At 37.9% G+C, this 23414-nt stretch overlaps 1 protein-coding gene across 8 annotated transcripts in view; it reads right to left on the bottom strand.

The window, feature by feature from the left end:
* ADGRG6 (adhesion G protein-coupled receptor G6) overlaps positions 1-23414 on the bottom strand; it is a 139267-nt gene that overhangs the window by 58560 nt on the left and 57293 nt on the right. For all 8 annotated transcript variants that reach the window (XM_036414275.2, XM_045572756.1, XM_045572757.1 and 5 more), the window contains exons 3-5: positions 14046-14387; positions 11268-11891; positions 639-707 (exon numbers count right to left, since the gene is read on the bottom strand). In XM_036414275.2, the coding sequence (XP_036270168.1) occupies positions 639-707; positions 11268-11891; positions 14046-14387 (1035 nt within the window). The remainder of the gene's footprint in view (positions 1-638; positions 708-11267; positions 11892-14045; positions 14388-23414) is intronic.

The following is a 23414-nucleotide window of genomic DNA, read 5'->3' as shown; positions in this document are numbered from 1 at the left end:
GCAATAATAAGATTAAAGCAAATACATTATTTTAAAACATTCAGGACTTTAATTATGTATTATTTAGCATGCAACTGTTTAGTCCATCATGTATCATTAGAATGCTGGCATAACATAGTCACTATGCATTATATTAATTAATAAAATTATATTACTATTGGTTTTGTATAACTAATTTTATTTCAATATTTAAGTTACATTGCACCTCATAAATTGCCTCACAGCCTTGTCTCAAGTGTAACTGAATATTCAACTTAATTTTTCCTATTATTTTTTAGACATGAATACTTTTTCAAAACATTGTATGACTGTATTTATACTGGACCTTTGCAATATTCTTGAGGAGACAGAGAGGGGAGAAAATGAAATCAACCCTTGGTTAATAGCATATAATCATTCACATTTAAAAAACTCAGTGCTTTATGGAAATGTGGTCATCCAGTCTGTGAATGCATTCTTTCTCCACACTGTACGTACTGTGCACCCACGCAACTAAAACACATCCAGAAATTCTTCTGTTTTGCTGGTTTCTGACTTCCCAAGAGAAAATTAAGATACAAATCAAAACAATAAAAATGACCTTATCCAAAATAGCAAGAAGAAAACAGAGACTCCGGAGGATAACGCAGGCTCCCTACCTTGGCAGAGGGTTCCCAAATCGGCACAGTTGGCTAGTTCTACTGGTGGGAGCTTGACCAGGTAGGAACCTTGATCAACACAGAGGGTTATACAAGTTTGACTAGTATACAACATTTAATATTATCAACAACAAAAAAACCACAAAAATCATGAGTCATGTGTTTGGTATAGCAAGAGCAGCCCTAAAAGCATCCTCTAGTAATACCCCAACATGAAGAGAGTCTCTTAAAGTCTCTGTGTCTTCATTTCTGAAAATGTAAAACCAGGTTATTGAAATATCCCTCAAAATCTTTAACTCAATTTATTGGCCATCCACATATGAAAGGAAAAGTCTGTGTGAAAAATCACATAATAAATTATACAGAGCCTTTTCACATAATAAATTATACAGCTCTAGTGGAAATCTGTACAGATGAAATAATATAAACATCAAAGATAAGTTTCAAAAGTAAACTTGGCTATTCATACTTATAATATGCACATTTTGTTGCTAGCCACTAACATATGATATTGGCAATTCCAGAAATACATTTCAGTGATTTCAAGGTGGTCTCTGTGTCTTTCTTTTTCAAGTTTTTACTGAGTCATGCTCAGTAGGAAACAAGTTTTAGCTGATTTTCTAGTATAAATAGTTAGTTTTTTTCTGTTGCATTAAATCTCCCTCTGACAATTAACAGACTTCTATAAACAGGCAGAGGTGAGGGAAGCTGGGTTAATCTTTTCACAAAGCCTATTGCACTATGAAGATAGAGGATAGATACAAACACACACACACATAACTACATACATTCAATTTTAAAAGGACATTTCTATAATGGTGATTCCATTCAAATGTTTAAACATTTTCCAAACGTTCCTGTGGGAATACTACCTATAGGTAGAGAAGACACAAAAAGACGAGCTAACAAAAGATGTCTAGGTAAATGGTGTGCATGAACAGAAAGCATCTCCAGTTTAATAGCATCTATATTCTTGATTGTCCCAGGCACCTGGCCCAAGGAAGGAAATCATGTTTCCTCAGAAAGGCCCAACCCTACAGGCAAGTCTGTAATGTTAACTGGTATAAAGCTCTCATTACAGACCTTTACATGTTCACTCAATAAAAATTTACTGACTGTTCATAGTGTATGAGGCTCAGAGGCTAGAGTAATACTTTGAGATAATGTCCCTCCTCTCAGAGAGGCATACACGGAAAATGGCTTCATAGTTCTCTGAGTGATGTGTTTAGTCGCCCGAAGCAGGACGTGACCAGCAGTTTGGTGAGAAGGGAGAAGGGTGCAATTCATTACGAAGAAGAGCTGCGAAAAAGAGGAGGAGTCACCATACTGATCACGAGAGAAGAGACTAGAATTACTGAAACATAGACCAAGAAGGCCGTGAAAAGATCTGGGTACCCACGTGACATGGCATCACTGGGTATCCGTAGAAAATTGGTAGGAATCGTCAGATGTATAGGCAATGGATTAAGGGCCTTGTAGAATGTAGGCACCATGAGTATCTTTCCAAGGATGGTTTATGCCATCCACATCTCAAGCTTTGCTGAACAAATTACTAAATGCATGATGGACAACTGCTCACATTTTGAACTCTTTCTTAAAGGAAATGGAGAAAAAAGTGAAAGGGAACTAGGTGAGAAATTTCTATTTATGTTTAAAAACACCTTTGAGGCTCCATAACCAATCAAAAGAGGGAAGGTACAAGAAGCATGAATAACCCTGCTAATTCAAGTTGGTATCATGACTAAAATGACAATGGACAGAAAGAGATAGATACAAGGCATTTGGAAGTAGAATGTCTGGGATTCAGAAATTTTTTGGAAGAGGGATAGAAGAGATGAAAACATTTTCTTCTGGTTTCTAGCTTGAGAAGTTGGTGTATAATACTCTCATAAAAGGAGATAGGGAATACTGGGAGAACAACCTTAGGTGAGGTGGCCTAGCCAGTAAATCCAGTAATGAAAATGGGGGTACCTGGATACACGGCAGGTGCACATGGGTTTGGAAGAGATATAGTCAGGCAATACTCAACAGAAGCGATAGCCAGGAGCTAAAGTGAAGATTTGAGAAGGATGTAACCATAGATAGTCCTATGTTTAAGGATCAGGCTTGAGAAGGTAAAATTAGCTTCTGTAGAAGGTGGTTTTTCAGAATTAAAGTGAAGAAAGTTTCATGGAAGGTGTGGCGATACCAAGTGCACAGAAAGGTCAAGAATGATAAAGATTGAGAAATCCTTTCACTCTTCCCTGGAATTTTGGTAGCAGTTCGACAGAAATTAGTTTCAGGAGCGTGGGAACCAAGAACTCTGGACTGCCAATGTTTGAGGGGTGAATGCGAAAAGAGGAAGCCTGGCTATGAAAGGAAGCGGAGATAGGAAGGAGAGGTTTTAAAGATTGAAGGCTTGGACAAGTGCACCATGGAAAAAGAACATTGGAGGAGGCAGAAGTTGAGGTCAGCCTCAGGCAGAATTCTTAACATATGCCCCCTGCTTGCCAGACCTCTTTTCTCCTTTAGGCACTTACAGGTTAGCAAGGAACTTCTAAAAGCTGAAAACTCAAAACGACTGAGGAAATCTCAGCCACTGAAACAGAACAGAAAGGAGACCCTTGGATGGAGTTCCTGCGCTTCTCAAATTACACTCAGTGTTGGCAGTCAAAGGCTCCCTGGCCACTGCTACAGTATCTCTGGAGGACAAAGGGAGATAAGGGGACATTGTTGTGGGAAAGAAGGTTTATGGCTCACTGCATTCCCACTGCAGTCTAGTCAAGAGCGTAGAGATGGGGATAGGAAAGAAAACCCAAGGAGTTATGATTTACAGTAAGACATGTGACAATTTTATATAACATTTTATCAGTATCATTGTATAGGAACAAGTATACATTTCAATATGTGACCACCTCTTCCATGGGAAATTGTAGCATTTACTTCTTAATATTTAAGTTGTCAGTTGTTCCTTAAAGTCTAGCAAATGGACATTGCTTTATATAAATGCTCAATAAACACAACCATATGGAGATTCAATATAGGAATACTAGATGTTAAGTTGGACAATTTTGGGGGGATAGTATAAATACAAATGATGAGAGAAATTATATTGATAAATGTTGTATTACAAAAACACCCATTTATATAAATATCTGAAATATAGAAAGTAGATGCAAAAAAATTTTTTTTCTAATTAGTTCCATGATTAGCACATTTGCATAAAAAGTCACTATTGCTATTGGTTTTCCTAGGCCAATAGATTTACAAACCAGAATACTATTAAGCAAGCAAGATAATTCTCCCTCCTGGATAATGATAATATCTTTTACATCAAGGAATCGTTTTCAGAATGTAACCTATGCATGTTCACTGATTTTTATAGATACTACAAAGGTGTTTAAAGGTATTTACTTAATATTAACTGGAAATTTTAGAATAAAATTTCTTTGAAATAATGTAATCACTGAAAATGGGCAGCTGATGAGAAGCTGAAAATCTTTCTTTTCTATCTGTTGTTCTTGCAAAATTATACTACTGAAAGGAATCACTATTAATTTACAGGAATTGTGGTAAAAAAAAAAAAGATTGATATGCAGTCAACACTCATCTCATAACCTATTTAATTACAATCCAAATAATAGTAGTACAATGGGGGAAAATAATTCCTTTTCAACTCTTTCTTTGCAACTGTACTAAGCTAAATTTTACAATTTTTCCATATAAATATATTTCAAATGAAATTATCTCCAAGAATCATTTATGCTCATAAAGAATTTAAACATTTCCAAATAATAAAGTCCTTTGTAAAGATAGAGTGATTTTATCTTCATCGCGTGAATACAATGTATGTATATATTATCCTATATAATAAAGAGCTATATGCTAATTAGACCAGTTGGTGGAATGACCTTCTGGAATGACCAGTGGGAGGGTGGAGCCAGTGGGATCCTGTGCCGACAGGCCAGCCATGGCAGTCCCAGTGCCACCCCTTCGGCAGAGGCCAGACAGGGCACCTCAACTTCCCACAGCCCCTCCTCCGGCCGGCCTGGCTCCCAATTACCCCACCCCTATCCCCACCACCAGTGGATGAGGGTTTGGGCCAGTGCTAAGGAGCAGTGAGCCCAACTGGTGAGCACAGTAGCACTGGTGGTCGCCTCTCCTGCCTCCGCATCAGGTGGGCAGTAAGGAGCAAAGGGTCCCAGACTGTGAGAGGGATGCCTGTGGGGAACAAGCCTAAGTAGGCAGGTAGACATCCCCTGAGGGGTCCCGGACTGTGAGAAGGCACAGGCCAAGCTGAGGGACCTGCCCCCCTCCCCAGTGTACAAATTTCATGCACTGAGCCTGTAGTGTATATATAAAAATGCTAGTCAAAATTTTGTTAGGACTGGTAGGAAGAAGTCTATGGTGAATCAGTTTTAGGGCATGAAGAAGTGAACTGTAATAATTGAAAATGAAAGGGTAGAGATCCAAGAGTTGATGATGCCTTAGTAATTAAGGGCTAAATTTTACAATGAAAACAAAAGTTGGTACAAATCCAAACATTTCTAGAAAAGAATAACAACAAAGTTGGGTACTTATGAATTGTATCTTATCTCTATAACCACAGTGGCTAATAAATGGAAGTGCTTGTTAATGCTAGTTAAATAAATGTAATTTGTTTGAACTTAGGCTATTCATTGACTTATGCTGTGTGACACCTCAGGAAAGAGCAGTCAGCGGTAAAATAAATAAAACTGGTAGAGAAGGCACTGTCTGTTCTTTGTGAAAAGTGGTGGACACTAGCCAGTATCTAAACCTGAATCATAACACAGGCAAATACTTGCACCTATAATTAAAGAGCCAGCCAAGAAAACTGTCTATCTATGGAGGTCATAAAACTGAATATGTTTAGTGAAAACTGTTCTAAGAAAAAGAATGATGCTATAAAATAAAAAGAAGTGCTGCTAAATAAAGCATTTTTTTCTGAAAAAGACTGACAAGATTAGCCATGCTTAATTTTTTTAATTAAGGTATATTCCCCAACTATGCTTAGAATAGTTTAGGAAAACAACAACAAAAAAAGTCCAATTCTGAAACTGTTGAAACACTTTTTTTATTTTATTAAGACTAAAATATTTCATATTTGAAACAAATGACAGGATATTTAAATGTAGTTCGGTCTGTTTTGCTATTTATTTTCATATGAAAACTTTACTGAGCAATACACCTTTAGGGAAAAAAACCTGTTCACTGCCCATCACAAGTTGGTTCTGAAATAAAAATTCATAGTTAACAGACATCGTCAGGCCAATGGAATGTCAGATATGAAATTCTACTTTCCCATTGGTTACTGTACTGATCATTAGTTTGAGGAAATTGCTAATACCATAAACAGCAAGCCACTACATTCTGGGGAAAACGAAAGGTTAGAATGTTAATAGAGCATACTTTTTTCCAATTCTTGAAGTTTTGCTGAACTAATAAACCTGGATCTAATCTGTGTTACAGGTATTTCCTGTCAGTTAATAAGTGATTTGGTTCTTCCACTCCCAAAGCTGATGATTAAACAGCAGGAAACTCCCTCTCCCTCTCCGGTTATGATTCCTGAAACTCAATCCAAGATACCGGAATCTATGAAATGTGGGCGTTTAGTGTCATCTTGGAATGTCAAGAAGACCACTATAAAAACTAAAGGAATTCAAATCACTGATTAGGTAAACTAGTGCCACTCCTTTGAATGAAATAATTCTGAACATTTATAGGTGATATGATACCTGAGCATGACTCTGATGTATTCTGAGACTTAGGAAAGGAGTTTTAACTACACTGTTAAAAACAAAACAAAAACAAAAACAAAACAACTCATGGGCATGGTTGTGTTTCAATAAAACTTTAAGAAAACTGATGACCTGCCATAGGCCCTCCTACTTTTGTCAACTCTGCTTTACATGATTTCTTAAGAGAAATTCAGAAATTCTTGTACACTATATCCCTCACATTTTATTATATTAAGGCACTCAAGAAGCATTGCAGAAAAGAAACCTTATTAATTGAAAATGAAAACAACAACAACAACACACACACAAATACATGTTAACACCCTAGAAAGCTAGCATTTTCCCACAGAAGGCACTAGGGCCAGAAGAGACGGCCCCTGAATCTTCTAGTTCTCACCTGGGTCAGGATAAGCTCACCTGCTCTAGCACTATGTCCCGTTTTCTAGTCCTGCTTATTCTGAAGCACAGTATTATTTATACTGGTTAAGAATGCATTGCTCTAAAACCAATTCCTGAATTAGCCACATTATTGAAGCGACATTGGTTAAACTCCTTAACCTCTTTGGGTCTCAGATTTCTCTTCTGCAAAATGAGGTTAATAATAAAACCCACATCATGAGGTCTATGTTGTAGAAAATGAGTTAATATACATACTAGTAAAGTGCTTAAAACAGTACCTAGAAAAGAATATATGAATTCAATTTAAGTATAAATTAAGTCTAAGCAATTACTAACATACCTAGCCAATTCTTTTCTTTTTTCATTATTATTATTTTTTAATTGCCAAAGTCCTCAAATACGGCCCCACAAAAAGACAAAACGCTAAATGGTCTTCATTATGACTTTCAGTAATGACCCAGGACATGGTGAAAACAGGCCCCTCCACTAAGGACGCAGGAAATGTCCCACTGTCCTCCCCTCCTGTCCACTATCCCACACCAAACACACATGCTTGACCTTCTCAGTTTCCTCACTGAGTAAAAGACTTCTTGGGGATCCCTGAAGGTGCTCTGCAGCCAATCAGACCGAGAGCAGCTGGGGAACACCTTTAGCTCTCACAAAGTTCCACAGTCTCCTTCTGGAACAGGGTCGTGGTTTACCCTCTTTCCAACAACCCACAAGGAAATAACTGGCAAATGACATCACTTAATAGCCGCCCAACATCTGCAGCAGCACCATGACCACACGGAGAGGTGGGTTACCCACAAAGATGGGTAGGTGACGGAGTTCCCTGGGCCAGCAGGGCAAACACAGGTCAGGGAAACTGGGGAGGTGGCCTCAGGCCTTCACAATGGGGCCTACTTCCTTAAAAATATTGGGAACAAATTTCTGACAGAATCCCTTTAAAGGTCACATACAAATTACTGTTTTAATATTAGGCCACTTCTTCTCTCCTTTAATGAGAATTATTTCTGAGACTGCAGATTATATTTATCAATACCTTAGCTTTAGTCATATAATATTCAATATGAAATTGGAATTAAAAATATGAAACTTTCACATTTTGTATTTTATTAGTCCTGTAGTAAAATAAGGACTTTCAAAATTAACGTATGTACCTAGAGAATATTTGATAGAAGTCTTCCTATATAATAAAAGTGTAATATGCAAATTGACCAAATGGCAGTATGAACCAGTAGGTGGGAGGCGGTGCCACTCCAGGCAAAGCACATGCCGGTGGGCAGGGTGTGGCAGCAACCAGCAGCAGCAGAGGGGCAATCGGAAACGGGTAGGGCTGACTGCTTGCCAGCCAGCGCTGTCCCCCGATCAGTCCACCCAGTTGCCACGGGCAGGATGTTGGGAGCTGGGGGTGGTCACTTGCTGCTGGCGAAATCCCCCAATTGGCACGCTGGTTGCCTCCCTTGGGGGAGCGGGCCTACGCTGTCAGTCAGACATTCCCCAAGGGCTCCCAGATGGTGAGAGTGTGCAGGCCGGGCTGAGGGACCCATCAGAATGCACGAAATTCTGTGCAGCGGGCCTCTAGCTTGAATATAATTATGTTACACATAACTATTTTTCTAAGTATTTTGCATTTAGTTACATCTAATATTATCACATTTAAAGTCTCTCAAAAAGCAATCAAAGAGAAGAGTATTTGAAACAAATAACAAAGCTCATTTTCAAATAAACAGAATAAAAATTCAAATAAAACAATGATAATTTCTGATTATCAGAGATTTTCCTTAAATGGACAGTTGTGATGCTTAATACTGACTAAATAACATGCTTTTAGGTGGTGGTGGTTTATTTATATAACATAATAAAAATCAGCATTTTATTGTGTCATCCATGTAATTAAAAACAATAACTTATTAGTTTCTTTTGTTTCAGGTCTGGTGTTAATATTTCTATTTGATACATGATAATTAAAACTATTGTTTGTTAGTGATAAACTGTGTAATATTTTATGACATAAATAAAACTTTAAAATGGTAGAACCAAAGGCTTTGAAAAATATGGCTTATAATCAAAAGTTTATAATGAATAGCTGAGCAGATAACATTTTACAAAATAAATGAGCGGAGAAACCAAGATGGCGGCATAGGGTAGACACCTGAATGCAGCCTACAACAACAAATTTGAATTTAGAACTGGAAAACAGGGGAAACATCGCCCTGAAGCACCTGCTGAGAGGAGGTTCTACCATCTGGGAAGGAGAGAGGAGGCACGCTGAACCTCAGGAACTGTGAAGGTACAGAGAACTGTGCGAGCGAAAAGGTGGCCGCCTGACTTCGCTGCAGGCTTGCTTGCGGAGCGCAGAGAGGGCGGGCCAAGTTCGCTGCTGGCTTACTCCCTGCATGCGGAAAGGGCTTACAGCTAACAGGCAACTAGCTTTTTTGTTCAGGAGGAAAACAGAACCACCTTATTGCTCTGATAGACGACCCTAGACAGGGAAAGGCCAGACTGTCAGGCAGTGGGCAGAGATCTCTTGGAGGTGTGTGAAGCCAGCAGCCATTACTGCGGGACTCAGAAACCAGACCTTCATAGAGAGGGGCTGAATAAAGCTTGTCTGCACCACCCGAGACTCCGCCCCATCCAAGCGGAGCACAGAAGCCCTTCCAGTGGCTAGCGTTCTCATTCGCAGTGAATGGGACTCTCCTAGGGAGTGACAGACAGGAATCTAAAGTGTGTCTGCACCTATACCAAAGAGGTGTGCGCGCCTGTAACCAATTGTGTGGGATTCACCAAAGCTTGTCTGTGCCACCCCGAGATTCCGCCCCATTCAAGCGGAATACAGAAACCCTCCTAGCTGAGACACTTCTGATCCTCATAGACAATTGGCTTGGAGATCAATGCTTCCCAGTGATACCAACAACAAGCAAGGCTTAACAACAAGACTGCACACACAGCCCACAAAGGGCTACACCAAGACTGTCCACCTCAGGTAACTGGGAGGCTGACTCACTGAACCATATAGGACACCTTAGCACTCAAACTCAGGGAAGCTGTGAAAATTCTGAGACAAGGAAACAGATCACAAACAAAAGAAATGGAGGACAAGAAGCAACTGGATATAGAGTTCAAAACCACACTTATAAGGTTTTTCAAGATTTCCTAGAAAAGGCCAATAAAATAAACAAGACCTATGAGGATATTAAAAGTGATCAACTAGAAATAAAAAATACATTGTCTGAAATAAAAAATATTATACAGAGTCCTAAAAACAGAATGGAAGATTGCAAGAATCAAGTTAAAGATTTGGAACACAAAGAGCCAGAGGACACTCCTCCACAGAAGCAAGAAGATAAGAGAATCCAGAAAGTTGAAGATAGTGTAAGAAACCTCTGGGACAATTTCAAACGAACCAATATCAGAATTATGAAGGTCCCAGAAGATGAGAGAGAGCAAGATACCGAAAACATACTGGAAGAAATAGTGACAGAAAACGTCCCTCACCTGGTGAAAGAAATAGACTTACAAGTCAAGGAAGCACACAGAACCCCAAACAAAAGGAATCCAAAGAGGACCACACCAAGACATATCATAATTAAAATCCCAATAGCAAAAGACAAAGAGAGAATATTAAAAGCAGCAAGAGCAAAGCAGGTAGTTACCTATAAAGAAGCACCCATACGATTGTCAGCTGATTTCTCAACAGAAACCATACAGGCCAGAAGGGAATGGCAAGAAATATTCAAGGTGATGAATAGCAAGAACCTACAGCCAAAAATACTCTACCCAGCAAAGCTATCACTCAGAATTGAAGGCCAGATAAAGAGCTTCACAAATAAAACAAAGCTAAAGGAGTTCATCACCTCCAAACCAGAATAATATGAATAGCTGAAAGGGGTTCTTTAGGAAGAGGAAGATATAGATAAAAATTATGATCAACAAACACGTAACTATCAACAAGTGAAACTAAAAGCCAAGGGAATTAAAAAACCTGATGAACAATATTAACTGGTGAATATAATAGAATCAGAGGTATGGAAGGGGAGTGGACTGATGATTCTTGGAGAAAAGGGGAGTGGGGACGCGGGAAGAGCCTGAACAAAAACTGTGCACCTGTGGATGAGGACAATGGGGGGTGGGGAAAGGGCAGGGTGGGGTGGGAACCTGGTGGAGGGGAGCAATGGAGGGGGGAAAAAATGAGGAACATTTGTAATAATATGAACAATAAAGATTTATTTAAATAAATAAATAAATAAAAAAAATTAAATGAGCTAATTAATGCTAACTGTACATATATTATATATACACACACATATATATGCACACACACAAATGTATATACACACTTATTCCACATAAATATATGCATTATTAAATTATATATGTGTATATATATAATTTTATATACATATATGTATATGTAATTTTTTATTGCCAAACATATTCAAAGATCAATGCTTTAAAAAAAAAAAAAAGAGTTAATAGGCCACAGACTTACCACAGCTTAGGTTGCTTTCAGCTTTCAGAGCTAGGGTTGGGATATTCCAAAAGTCGTTTTCCCAGTCGACCACATTCCCTTTCGCATTACAGCTGAGGTTGGAGAGCATTCTGGAAGTCATGGTAAAATTCCAAAGTCGAAAGTTATAAATGTCCGCTTTTAGGGAGGCAATTCCATTTTGATCGGAGCCCAACAACAATCTCCCATTCCCAGAAATAACTTTATTAATGCTCGCATTGCATGGCATTCTTTCTTGCCTTCTTCTGTAATTGAGTTCAATATAACCCAAAGAATTATTCCAAACAAAGCAGACCAGCTCAAAGCTCTCTGAGAAAAATTCTTCTTTATCCTTGATAGGTATTACCCTGTTTATCAAACATTTTGAGCCAGCTATGGCTAGATAGTAGCCACTCTTGTCCTTTCCAAAACTGAGTAATTGTGTGAAGGATGCATTTGAGTAGGAGAAAGCCAACCATTCGCTGTCTTCCTTGCCAGTTCTGGCTGCTTCAAAACAGAGTGTGAAAGCGCTGAAGTTTGGAATAGAGACACTTTTTGCAACAGATACCTCGTACACGTCTAGTATCTGGGGTAAAACGACCTTTTGATTCCTCAAGGACACAGCGACTAGGACAAAACATAACAACAGATAAAAGATGTTAACTTCAGATACCAACTAATGAGTTTCAAAATGTCTGATACACCCAACTCTCCACTAATTGACTTTTTTTGCCTACTGCTCTCCTCTTTCACTGTTCATCTACCCTCTATCACCAACCCATTACCTTATACCTATATTAGTAATAGCAATAAAAAAAAACTACCCATTTAAACTCTAATCATAGATGAATATCACCTCAAAGATACAACCAGCCATGTTAATAAGAAGTATATTTCTTCATCCCTGAACTGAAAGAAAAAAAAATAATTAAAAAACTGGTTTCAGGAAAACTCTATTTATATTTAAGACTTTAAAAAGAAAATATGTTACTTTCAAATAATTTCTAAATATAATAACTAATAGTTCTAATTTTCATTAACAATTGCCTTTCTCCTCTTCAGACACCTCATATCCTAGCCATGTTCCCCATCACGAGGGTATTTAAAGAATGAAGGCAAAGACACTGCCATTGAGGAGAGTCAGTTTAGTAACACAACAAACAAAACTGTAATTTTAAGCACTATTTCCTTTACATTTGAGTTAATTTGTGAGGAATAGTAAGAGGCAGTGGTTCAAAGGGCAGACGATGGAGGTCCCTCTCCTAGCTCTTCCACTGTGCTCCTTGACCTTGGACAAGTGATTCACGTTGTTCTGCTCTAGTCTTTTTATCTGCAAAATGAAGCACCATGGCATCTTACACAGGTGGTCAACAGTAATTAAACAAGTTAATGCTTGCAAAGCACCAGGGCAGTGCTTGTGCCATAGTCAATCTATAGCTAGTACTGATTACTAATATAGACTACTTTTATTATATGCATAATAAATTCAAAATAACATAAATTCACCTATTCTTTCTGAGACATATGCAAAATGATTAAATAATACAATGCATTTAGCCCTATGCTAGTAAAATAGACACTGTGAAATACCATCAACTGATTTGAGAGAGAAGCAGCTCTCCTCAAAAATATTGCTTAATACTGGTTTCAAATGAACACTACTTTGAATATACTTTAATATACACCAAGAATAGGTTGATGGTAAGAAACATCATTTTATATAAATATTTTAGTTAAAAATCCATGATGGAATTTAATAGAATTGCATATGTTAGTCTACTTTTTAAATATGAAACAGTTCACAGGTCTATTTACCCAATGGGATCTTATGCAATATGAACCCAATATTCTGCATATATTGGTAAAATCAAAAGGCTGAAAGCAAGCATGTCCACCAATATTTAACTTGCTCCTTTCCATTTTAAAATTTCCTATAATACTTTATCGTTTTAAAAACATTATTTGGAGAATTAAAGCATGTGTTTCAATTAACCACATATCTGTCCATTACAAAGAGCAAATGACCTTGCCACCAAAAACACACTTTATAATGATGACTCATTTTCATTGTAGTGACTTTCTTTTTTGTTTCTTTCCTTAATACATGAAATCTACTTAAGAAGCTCCAGAGAAAAAATAGTATAACTACATCTCACAGTTTTGAAGCTTGCATTTTCCTTAAACAAAGATGGGTTTTATAAAGAACAGAAGCATTTAAATGTTAAGACATGCGGGAATCCGGGAAATGTATTCGATAAAAATGTATTTTCTTTCCTTCAATTGGCATTTTTTTAAGAGGCTTTCCTCAGTTTATGTGGTTTATAGCATCAGTAATAAATAGCTCTTTTAAAATTTTTAATTTCTATGCGAATTTTTATGTTTATCCCGTAGCATAGTTCCTTAAAAGGCAACATCTTAAAAGCTTAAAAGGAGATGATTGCTAAATAGGAATGTTTTAAACATTCAGTAGAGAGATGTTAAAATTAAAGATTTTAATTATTAGCTGTGGAAAATCTACTGTCTTCCAAGCAGCCTTTATATGTTCTGCATGTAAACTATATAAAGGAATTTAGCTCTACTGCAAGCAGATCTTTTTGGATCTGCTAGCTCTCTATTGCTAATGAGAATACTCAGTGAATATTAACAACTTCTTGCCCTTACATTCTAATCCTAATCATTCACGTTCACATAAAAGAGCATAAGTCTGGCTCCTGGTCCTGTGTTTATTGTAGAGCATGTTAAATGAAAGCAGAAGGTTGGCACTGTCTTTGGTTTACATACCTCTGATGTAGCTGGCATTGAAACCTTTCTTCTGGATGCTAAAGTCACTGGAAAAGGACACAAGCATCTCATTTGCACTTGAGTTGAATGATAGGCCTTTGGCAGTTGCTCCACAAAATTTCTTCTGGCTCTCTCCATTATCAAGGGATAATGAGTCATAAATGCAATTGGGCGCTTCTTCAATGTCGAAGTCATTAAACGTTATCTGAATGATATAGCCAACGGGGGCACGGAGGGTCCACATGCAATACTGGGCGTTGGGGTAGTCATTAGGGTAGCATGGAGAAGTAAAGGTCCCAGAAGGGTTGGAGAGCACAAGCCTGCAGTTGGCACATCCGCACACTGTTGGCCAGACAAAAAAGAGACAAGAGAGAAGGGCTAGGATCAGAGGCCGTGCAATAATCCAAGAATACCACATGCTGGGGACAAACAGTAAACATTTTAAAATACCAAAACATAATCATGAATATTCAAAGGAAAGCAAAGCCATCTCAGGGGAAAAGAAGCAACAAATATAAACCAATAAAGCAACAAAAAGTGAAAAGAAAAATACATATTCTAGAGCAATCATTTTTAAACTGGTATCGAGGATAGGGTGGGGCATGTACTCTGAGAATCTGATGAAAGCTATGGGAAATGTTTCTGGTAAAATGCACAGAGGCCAGTACCTTTGGCCTACATTTTTAGGAGTGCATGAGGCTTCACAAAGCTTCACTGAGTGTCGGTAAGAACCTCTGATTCTAGAGAGTAATTGAACTGGGTGTGAAGAACCATAAAGGTAGAACTCAATATTAAAACTGTGGGATATAAAGGAAGAGAAACACTTAGGAAGTACGTGTTTAAAAGAAAGCAAGCAGAAGTGGAATTGCTGGGTCATAAGGTAGCTCTACTTTTAATTTTCTGAGGAACCTCCATACTGTTTCCCATAGTGGCTGTACCAATTTGCATTTCAACCAAAAGGCAGCAAGGGCACTCTGGTTCCCATCAACAGATTGTTGCATAAAGAAGATGCAGTGCACATATGCAGTGGAATATTACTCAGCCATAAGAAAGAACATAATCTTTTTTTAAAAAAACGTATTTTATTGATATATATAGATATATATATATTTTTTATTTTTTTATTTTTTTTTACAGAGAGGAAGGGAAAGGGATAGAGAGTTAGAAGCATCGATGAGAGAGAAACATCAGCCACACACCCCCTATTGGGGATGTACCCCCAACCAAAGTACATGCCCTTGGCCAGAATCGAACCTGGGACCCTTCGGTTCACAGGCGGATGCTCTATCCACTGAGCCAAACCAGTTAGGGCAAGAACATAGTCTATCCATTTACAACAACATGAATGGACTTAAAGGGTATTATGCTAAGTGAAATAAGTTAGACAGAGAAATATACATACCAAATGACTTCACTTAAATGTGGAATCTAAAGAGAAAAATAAACAATACAGAAGCAGACCCACTGATACAGAGAATGGACTGCGGGTTGCTAGATGGGAGGGGGGCGGCTGCTCAGTGTGAAAGGTGATGGGATTAAGAAGTATAAATCGGTAGTTAAAGGGATGTAAAATAGAGTATAGGGAACATAGTTAATAACATTGTAATAACTATGTATGGTACCAGGTGAGCACTAGAATTACTGGTGGTATCACTTCCTAAATTGTATGTCTACCCAGTATGCTGTACATCTAAAACTAATATAAGACAATATTGAATGTCAACTATTACTGGGGAGAAAAAAAAAAAAAGATTCAGAGAGAAAAAACAACCAATACAAAAAATAAACAGGTTATCTTCTAGCAGACTGTATTTTTCCTAAACTTCAAATAAATAGCATCACTTGTAAGTGTGAAATATTTATAGTTTTGAAAATAGTTTTATTTACCACAGTTTGTAATTATATACTTGTGTGATTATCTTATTTATGCATTCATTCAGTAACTATTTATTGAGTGCCTGTTACATACCAGGCACTATTGTAAATAGTATATACCAATGAACAGGAAAGATGAAGTCTCTGAAGGATTATTACATACTAAAGGCCCGATGCACGAAATTGAGGCCCAGTGGATAAGGCCTAAACAGGCATCAGACATCCCTCTCACAATCCAGACTGCAGGTTCCCAACAACTTGCCTGCCTGCCTGATTGCCTCTAACTGCTTCTTCCTGCCAGCCTGATTACCCCTAACCACTCCCCTACCAGCCTGATTACCCCCAACTGCCCTCCTCTGCCAGCATGGTCACCCTTCACTGCCCTCTCTTGCCAACCAGGTTGCCCTTAACTGCCCTGTCCTGCTGGCCCAGTCGCCCCCAACTGCCCTCCCCTGTAGGCCCGGTCACCCCTAACTGCCTTCCTCTGCAAGCCTGATTGCCCCCAACTACCCTCCCTTGCAGGTCTGGTTCCTTCCAATTGCCCTCCACTGTTGGCCTGATTGCCCAAAACTGCCCTCCCCTGCTGGTCATCTTGTGTCCACATGGGGACAATGGCAAATGGTAGTAAGAGGTAAATGTAAAGCAGTCAATTTCTCAAGTATGATTTATCCAGGCTTAATTTATCCAGAATGTTGGATAAATGTAATTATGGTCTACATTTATGCAAATATTTAAAATTAGTATGAATGTTAATTGCAAAGGCATTGTAACAACAGTAGACCTTGGTTTCTGGTTTTACCTAGTAACCAGAGCCTAGATAAATCATACTTGAGAAATTGACTGCTTTACATTTACCTCTTACTACCATTTGTCATTATAATATTATGGATCCAAAAAATGGTATGATTTTATATAATAAAGAGGTAATATGCAAATTGACCTTCACTCCAATACACAAGATGGCCATCCCTATGTGATAAAAAATGGCCCAAAGACAGCCAGTAGAAAGCCATTTATGATCATCAAGTGATCTCCAAATGCCTTTTCTCATCCATCCGTGGACCACAGAGCTCCTTACCCTTGTAGCACTATTGAGAGCAGCGTGAGCGTATTTGCCTACTGTCTATCTTCTGCTAGTCTCTAAATTCAACAAGCAGAAATTATGTACTGTCATATTCACCAAATAATTCCTTATAACATCCCTGAGACATGGAAGACCTTTGATGAAACTGATGAAAAAATAGTTTAAATGAATGAGAAATGCTTAAAATAAAAATGACAGTAGATGAACTGGATTTAAACGAAGTCCAAGTCTAAAAACGATAAAGGATGTGTGAGCTCTGGAATATCTCTTTAGATGGGGCTTGTGGTTCAATGATTTCACTCCTAGCACAGGACCCAGATGACTGGACCTTTCTGATTAGGCTAGCTTCCTGTTGCTTATGATATTTCTAACTCTCTATCCCTCTCCTTTTCTCTCTGTACCTTAAGCTCAGGAGAAAGAAATAACTTAACAATAATCTATCCAATAATATGCACTGAAGATTAAAAAAAACAAACAGCCCAGCCAGCATGGCTCAGTGGTTGAGTGAACTTATGACCCAGGAGATCTCGGTTCGACTCCCAGACAGGGCACATGCTTAGGTTGCAGGCTTCCCAGTGGGAGGTGTTCAGGAAGCAGCAGTTCAATGGTTCTCTCTCATCATTGATGTTTCTCTCTCTCCCTCTCTCTTCTTTCTGGAATCAGTAAAAATGTATTAAAAAAAAAAAAAACAGAAAGGAAAATAAGTTACTCTCTTTGTGTCATCTCAGCATGTGTGCAGGCAGTAGTATCATTTATTAAAAAAGATATTCCATTCCATGTATCCAAGACCCAAGTAATATTCATGATATCCTTTATCACAGTATATGGGTATATGGTTCTTGCCAAATTCTTCCCTAAGAATTGAATGAAAGATACAGGAAAATTCAATTTGATTGAAAATACTGACTATGTAATTTTGAACAAGTTCATCTTTCTGTGCCTCAGTTTAACCAACTTTAAACAGGTGGTAGTAACAGCACCTGTGTCCTAGGGTTATTAGGAGGACTAGAAGGGTCAGTACTGTGAAGTTCTGGGAGCTGTAGAGGTATAGTTAGCATTATTTCAGTGTTGGCTATTATTTATCATTACTATAACATACAATATGTGCATCAATAACTTCAGAGAAGAAAATAGCACCCACTTCGGTAGGATGTTGTGAATGTTTGGCAATAATCTACTCATACATACTTTTACAAAATTTTATTTTTCATAGGAACTCAAACCTAAAATGGAAAATCTCCCAGTCATGCCAAAGCCTATCTTAATTTATAAACATTTAAATACAGATTCAATAACCATTATCTTATTTTTTTTTAATCTCAGAGATTTAAATTTCTACTCCACTATTGATCCAACTACTTCTCTGTAAATAAAATATGATGTACTTTAAAATTTTACAAAAACAGGAGTTTCAGAACCCAGGAGCTAAATCTAGAGATCAATTTTAGCTACTTTCAACACAGATCTGTAGATGGAATAATTGTTTTTCCTGTAATGTGTTCAATGTTGAACAAGATGCATTCAACTTAAATTTTGTTCTTTGGTTGAATTTCTGTGAAATTTTCACTAATGAATTTGTTGGACAAACTAGCCAATGAAAATCATTTTCAGAACATTTAGCTTAAGTTGCAGGCTCAGCTTGCATCTACTTAAAGTCCTTTTTTGGATGATCTATATGACTATACTTAATTCTAATGAGTGAAAAGTCTGTTAGTTGCTTACAACGGTTTAAAATATTTAGCAGCCTTGATGGTTTTTGAAGATTAAACCTAATGGCCAGCAGTTGATAATTCTAGGGTCAATTCTAATGCCTAAATCATTACAAAACCAGGACAGTCACACACCAACTCTCCAAATCAAGTAAAATGCTGCCAGATTTAACTTTATTAAAGTGTAAAATAAAACTTTAGATACTGGAATGTATTAAATGACTGATAACATACAGTGCTGAACAACTTCATCAAAGTAAATTTAATCTTAAGTGATTTCTGGCCTCTATGCAGATTTCAGGATGGCAAGGAATCTGGAGGCAATCTAGCTGTGAATTTGCAATTCACAACAAATCTGTGATTCTGCTAACGTGATAGACTTGGCAAGTATCCCACCCTCCCTTACCTCTCTTCCTCAAGCTCTGCACATAAATGTAGCATCTCATGTTGGGAGGGTCGCTCCTAAACCAGGACTACATCGGTCATTCCAATCTCCTGCTACGACTTTCAGCAGCCAAACAAGGATATCAGTTTATTCCCCAAACTCTGGTTTCCCCAGAGTTAACCAGAAAATTGTTTGATTTCCCTCTGTAATGTTTCCAGCTCGAAATATTCTTTGGTAGCACCAAGAATATGAGGCTACCACTTACTTCAATCACTTCAATAAAACTTGATATAGCTAGAAAATTAACAAGAAGCTGAATTACAGTTTCCTTGATGAGGCACCTTTAAGCTTGACACTTTTTTGAATCTTCAAAGAAATTCACATGCACCACACCCTCCAACACATTTCTATCTTCATAAAAATGTTAATGTTTAAACTTTGAGTCCTGTCTTTCCATAATCAGTTTAGCATGAGAACATTCCATACGTAAGGGCAAAGGTAATACTTTTGGAAAATCCAAACAAGTGAACTGTTGTAAATCCATCTAGAGTCAGCTTATTACATTGATATATAACCTTTGCAAGGGGATTAAAAACATAAGCACATGTGCATGCATAAACACCCACACCCACACACATTTTCATGGGAAACTTCCTTCTTAAGCAGTAAGTAGTTGAGTCTTTCTCCAGTATTTATAGAAAAGAAAATCTAAAGGCGATGCATAATTTAAAACAATCTCATCTGTCTGGTCTATCACTTACTCTACCTTCTGGATAATATATTCAAGTCTCTTATCCTCTTCCATATTCCTATACTGAAACCACCCCCACCCCCTCAGAAAAAAACAACAACAGCACTCTGTGTTAATCCAGCCATGGATCTTCTTGCTGTCTCATGCATAGGCTTTTGAACACTACTGAAAAGAATTCACAAATATTGGACAATATTTATACTAAAGAATCCACAAAGCATTGGATATTACTATATTTAAAAGACTTCCAATTTTATCTCACTCACCCTGGGCACATTCAATGCTTCAGAACACTCATGATTCTTTACTCTCTACACCATAGTCCCTACCTTCTCCTTTTTCTCCTCCTGCCCTCACTTGGCCCTCTTTGAGAATCTCCACTCCTCCACTTGTCCTTACATTCTTGCTATTCCAAGTTGGCCCTGAGACCAACAGTATGAGCAGCAGCATCACCTGTTGGGAGCATGGTCAGTATGCAAAAATCACCCAGACCTACTATTGAAAATCTGTATTTTAACAAGATTCTTTGGTGATTCGTAAGCAGATTAAAATTTGAAAACTGTTCCTTTAAATAACAATATACAACAGAAGTTATTCACAGTCTCCATGCATATACCTTTTCCCAAGAAGATGTGCTCTTCCTACATCCCCTGCAGTCATATTTATACCATGACCTCCAACTACCCAGTCAGATTCTCTTTTTGAGATTTTGTTGCTCTTGTGTGTGTGTTTAATCCTCACCCAAGGATATTTTTCCATTGATTTTTAGAGACAGTGGAAGAGAGAGGGAAAGACAGAGAGAAATATTGATGAGAGAGAAACACATTGGTTGGTTGCCTCCTGCATGCAGCCGGACCAGGACCCAGGCCAGGAAGAAGCCTGCAACAGAAGTACATGCCCTTGACCAGAATCGAACCTGAGACCCTTAGGTCTGCAGGCTGATGCTCTATCCACTGAGCCAAATTAGCTAGGGTTCTCTTTGAGAATTTGAAGTCAGAAACACAGATAATTTATTCAGAGAATGGTGAACAATGGGATGGTGAAATTATATAAATTCAGAGGTGACAGATGCCTTGGTTACCTGCAAAGGACATGGTTGGGCAGACAACAAAAAGAAAAAGAGCATGAGAAAAATGTATAGGACAGAGAGAGATGACAAGAAACAGACCTTTGAGAAGCACAAAGACTTTCACATCTAGTAATCAATAGGGGAAGCTGTTCTTTGTAGATTGTCTTTGGAATCTATGACAAGAACTCTTCTTATACATACCATGACACTTCTTGACTCGATCCAGCTTTAGTGGGTTTCTGTTCCTTACAACCAGGTATGCTTCAAGCTCACAATTTTTGGGGCTATACTCTCTCTTTAGTCCTCTCTCTACTCTCATTCTCTCTGGGTGATTTCATACAAACAAAGGACTTCATTATGTCCAAATATTGATGACATTCATGGTCTACTGAGCATCACACCCACCCTTGTGAATGTCAACTTGATTTCTCTACTTGGATATCCTATAGATCCTTCAATTCAAATACCAGTCCTCAAGTAATTTATTTTTATACACTTCACAGTTGTTGGCAGCATGAGAATCATCCAAGCTAGAACTCTGAATAGCCTTCCTCTCTTCCTTCTCTGACACCATTTCAAATAGTTTCTCAAGGGTTATGATACTTACATTATTCACTGTTGTGTAACTTATTTCCTCATCTCATTCCCATGGCCACTTAGTTTAAGGTTCTCCTATTTCCTCTCTTGAACAAAAAACTCTGTAACTAGTCTCCCTGTCAGTAGTCATATTACTTCCAACCCATCCTCCACATCACTACAAGAAATATCTATGATATTGAAAATCTACAGATATGTTTTCTGTAACTCAAAATCTGCTTTGGGATCCAACAAGAGAAGCTCCTTTGAATAACGCATACAGTACTCCATATCTGCCTCTTCATACTTTCTAACTATTCTCTTACCATTCCCCATATACAATACATTCACTCAGTAAGTACCCTGTTTCCCCGAAAATAAGACAGTGTCTTATATTAATTTTTGCTCCCAAAGATGCGCTAGGTTTTATTTTAGGGGATGTCTTATTTTTCCATGAAGAAGAATACGGTACACATTTATTGTTAAATGAAAATAAAGGAAATTTATTACCTGTATACGGTACAGTAGTACGGTAGTTGTCAACACAAACCAGACAAACTGTGAATCCTACGGTATCAAGAATTTACTCATTTATTCAATGACAATCATGTCATCATCTTCTAGAACATCACCATAACAATCCAATTCCTTAATTTCCTGGTGAATTTCTTGTGACTCCATTTCTTTCAGAATCAGGGGATCAAATCTCTCATGTTTAGCAATAGCACTGTCTTTAAATGAGTACTTCTTGTCAAGGTAGCCTGCTTGCAGTGCATTTGCAATGCAACTGTCAGTGATTTTCTCCCATGAATTCTTCACCCAAGTCACAACTTCTTGCAGTTTAGGTTTACAAAGTTTCCACGCTGATTTCATTTCCATTCTATTTTCAATGTAGTCATTAATTTCCATGCGCAAATTGTCTTTGAATGGCTTGTTTATTGCAATGTCAAGAGTCTGGAGACAGGCCGTCATTCCTGCGGGAATCATTATCTGATCTATTTTTCTTTCGTGAAGAAATATGTCTTCATGTTTCCTCCTCTCTCCCACCCCCCGCTCACTGCTCACTCTGACTTCCGCTCCACCTCCACACAGCAGTGACGTCAGGACTCCGCATAACATCAATGGTTGCTAGACGCCAGTCGGGCGGCCTTAGCGATCAGTTTATGGTAAATTAATTTTCATTCTGAGACAGAGCCTTATTTTGGGGGGGATGCCTTATATTTCACTCAAAAGGAAACTTGTAAGTAGGTCTTATTTTCGGAGGATGTCTTATTTTCGGGGAAACACGATGCTTATTAAGCATCTTTGTACCTGACACTGTAATGTGTGTTGGGAATATAGTCATGGACTAGATATAATACATATCTGACTTGAAGGAATGTATAGGTTAGTGCAAATACAGATATATAAATAGTGATAATACAATGTGAAAGTTGCTGGATACGACACATAGATGAGTGTGATAATATAGGTTTAGATTCCATAGAAATAGTACCATTTCAAACAAATGAGAAAAAAAACTGGGGACTAAAACTGCAGCATAAAAGTAAGCTATTAAAAGAGAAGGCAGAGGATAAAAATGTGAGTGTTCTGGGCAGGTGAGAGAGATCATGGATTGTTTAAACAACGTAAAGAGTTCAATTTAGCTGAAGCATAGTGGGCAAAGTGGGGGGAAAATAAGAGATAAAAATGAGGTCCTTGCAGGATTTTGCAAAGTATGCTAAAAAAATGAAAACATAATAAGAGCAATAGTGAAAGTAAAAAGGTGTTAAATATGGAAAAGCAAAACATTCAAATTTGTGTTTAGCACAGATATTTTTATAAATCTCATCCTTTTATACATAAACAGCACAAAACTACCAGTGAACAAAGACTCTTGTAGGGATCACTGCTGCCTAACTCAAAGGACTTCAAAGATTA

This window comes from Pipistrellus kuhlii, unplaced genomic scaffold (assembly GCF_014108245.1).
Source record: "Pipistrellus kuhlii isolate mPipKuh1 unplaced genomic scaffold, mPipKuh1.p scaffold_m20_p_5, whole genome shotgun sequence".
NCBI classification, from domain to species: Eukaryota; Metazoa; Chordata; class Mammalia; order Chiroptera; family Vespertilionidae; genus Pipistrellus; species Pipistrellus kuhlii.
This window is presented reverse-complemented; position numbering and strand designations above follow the sequence as displayed.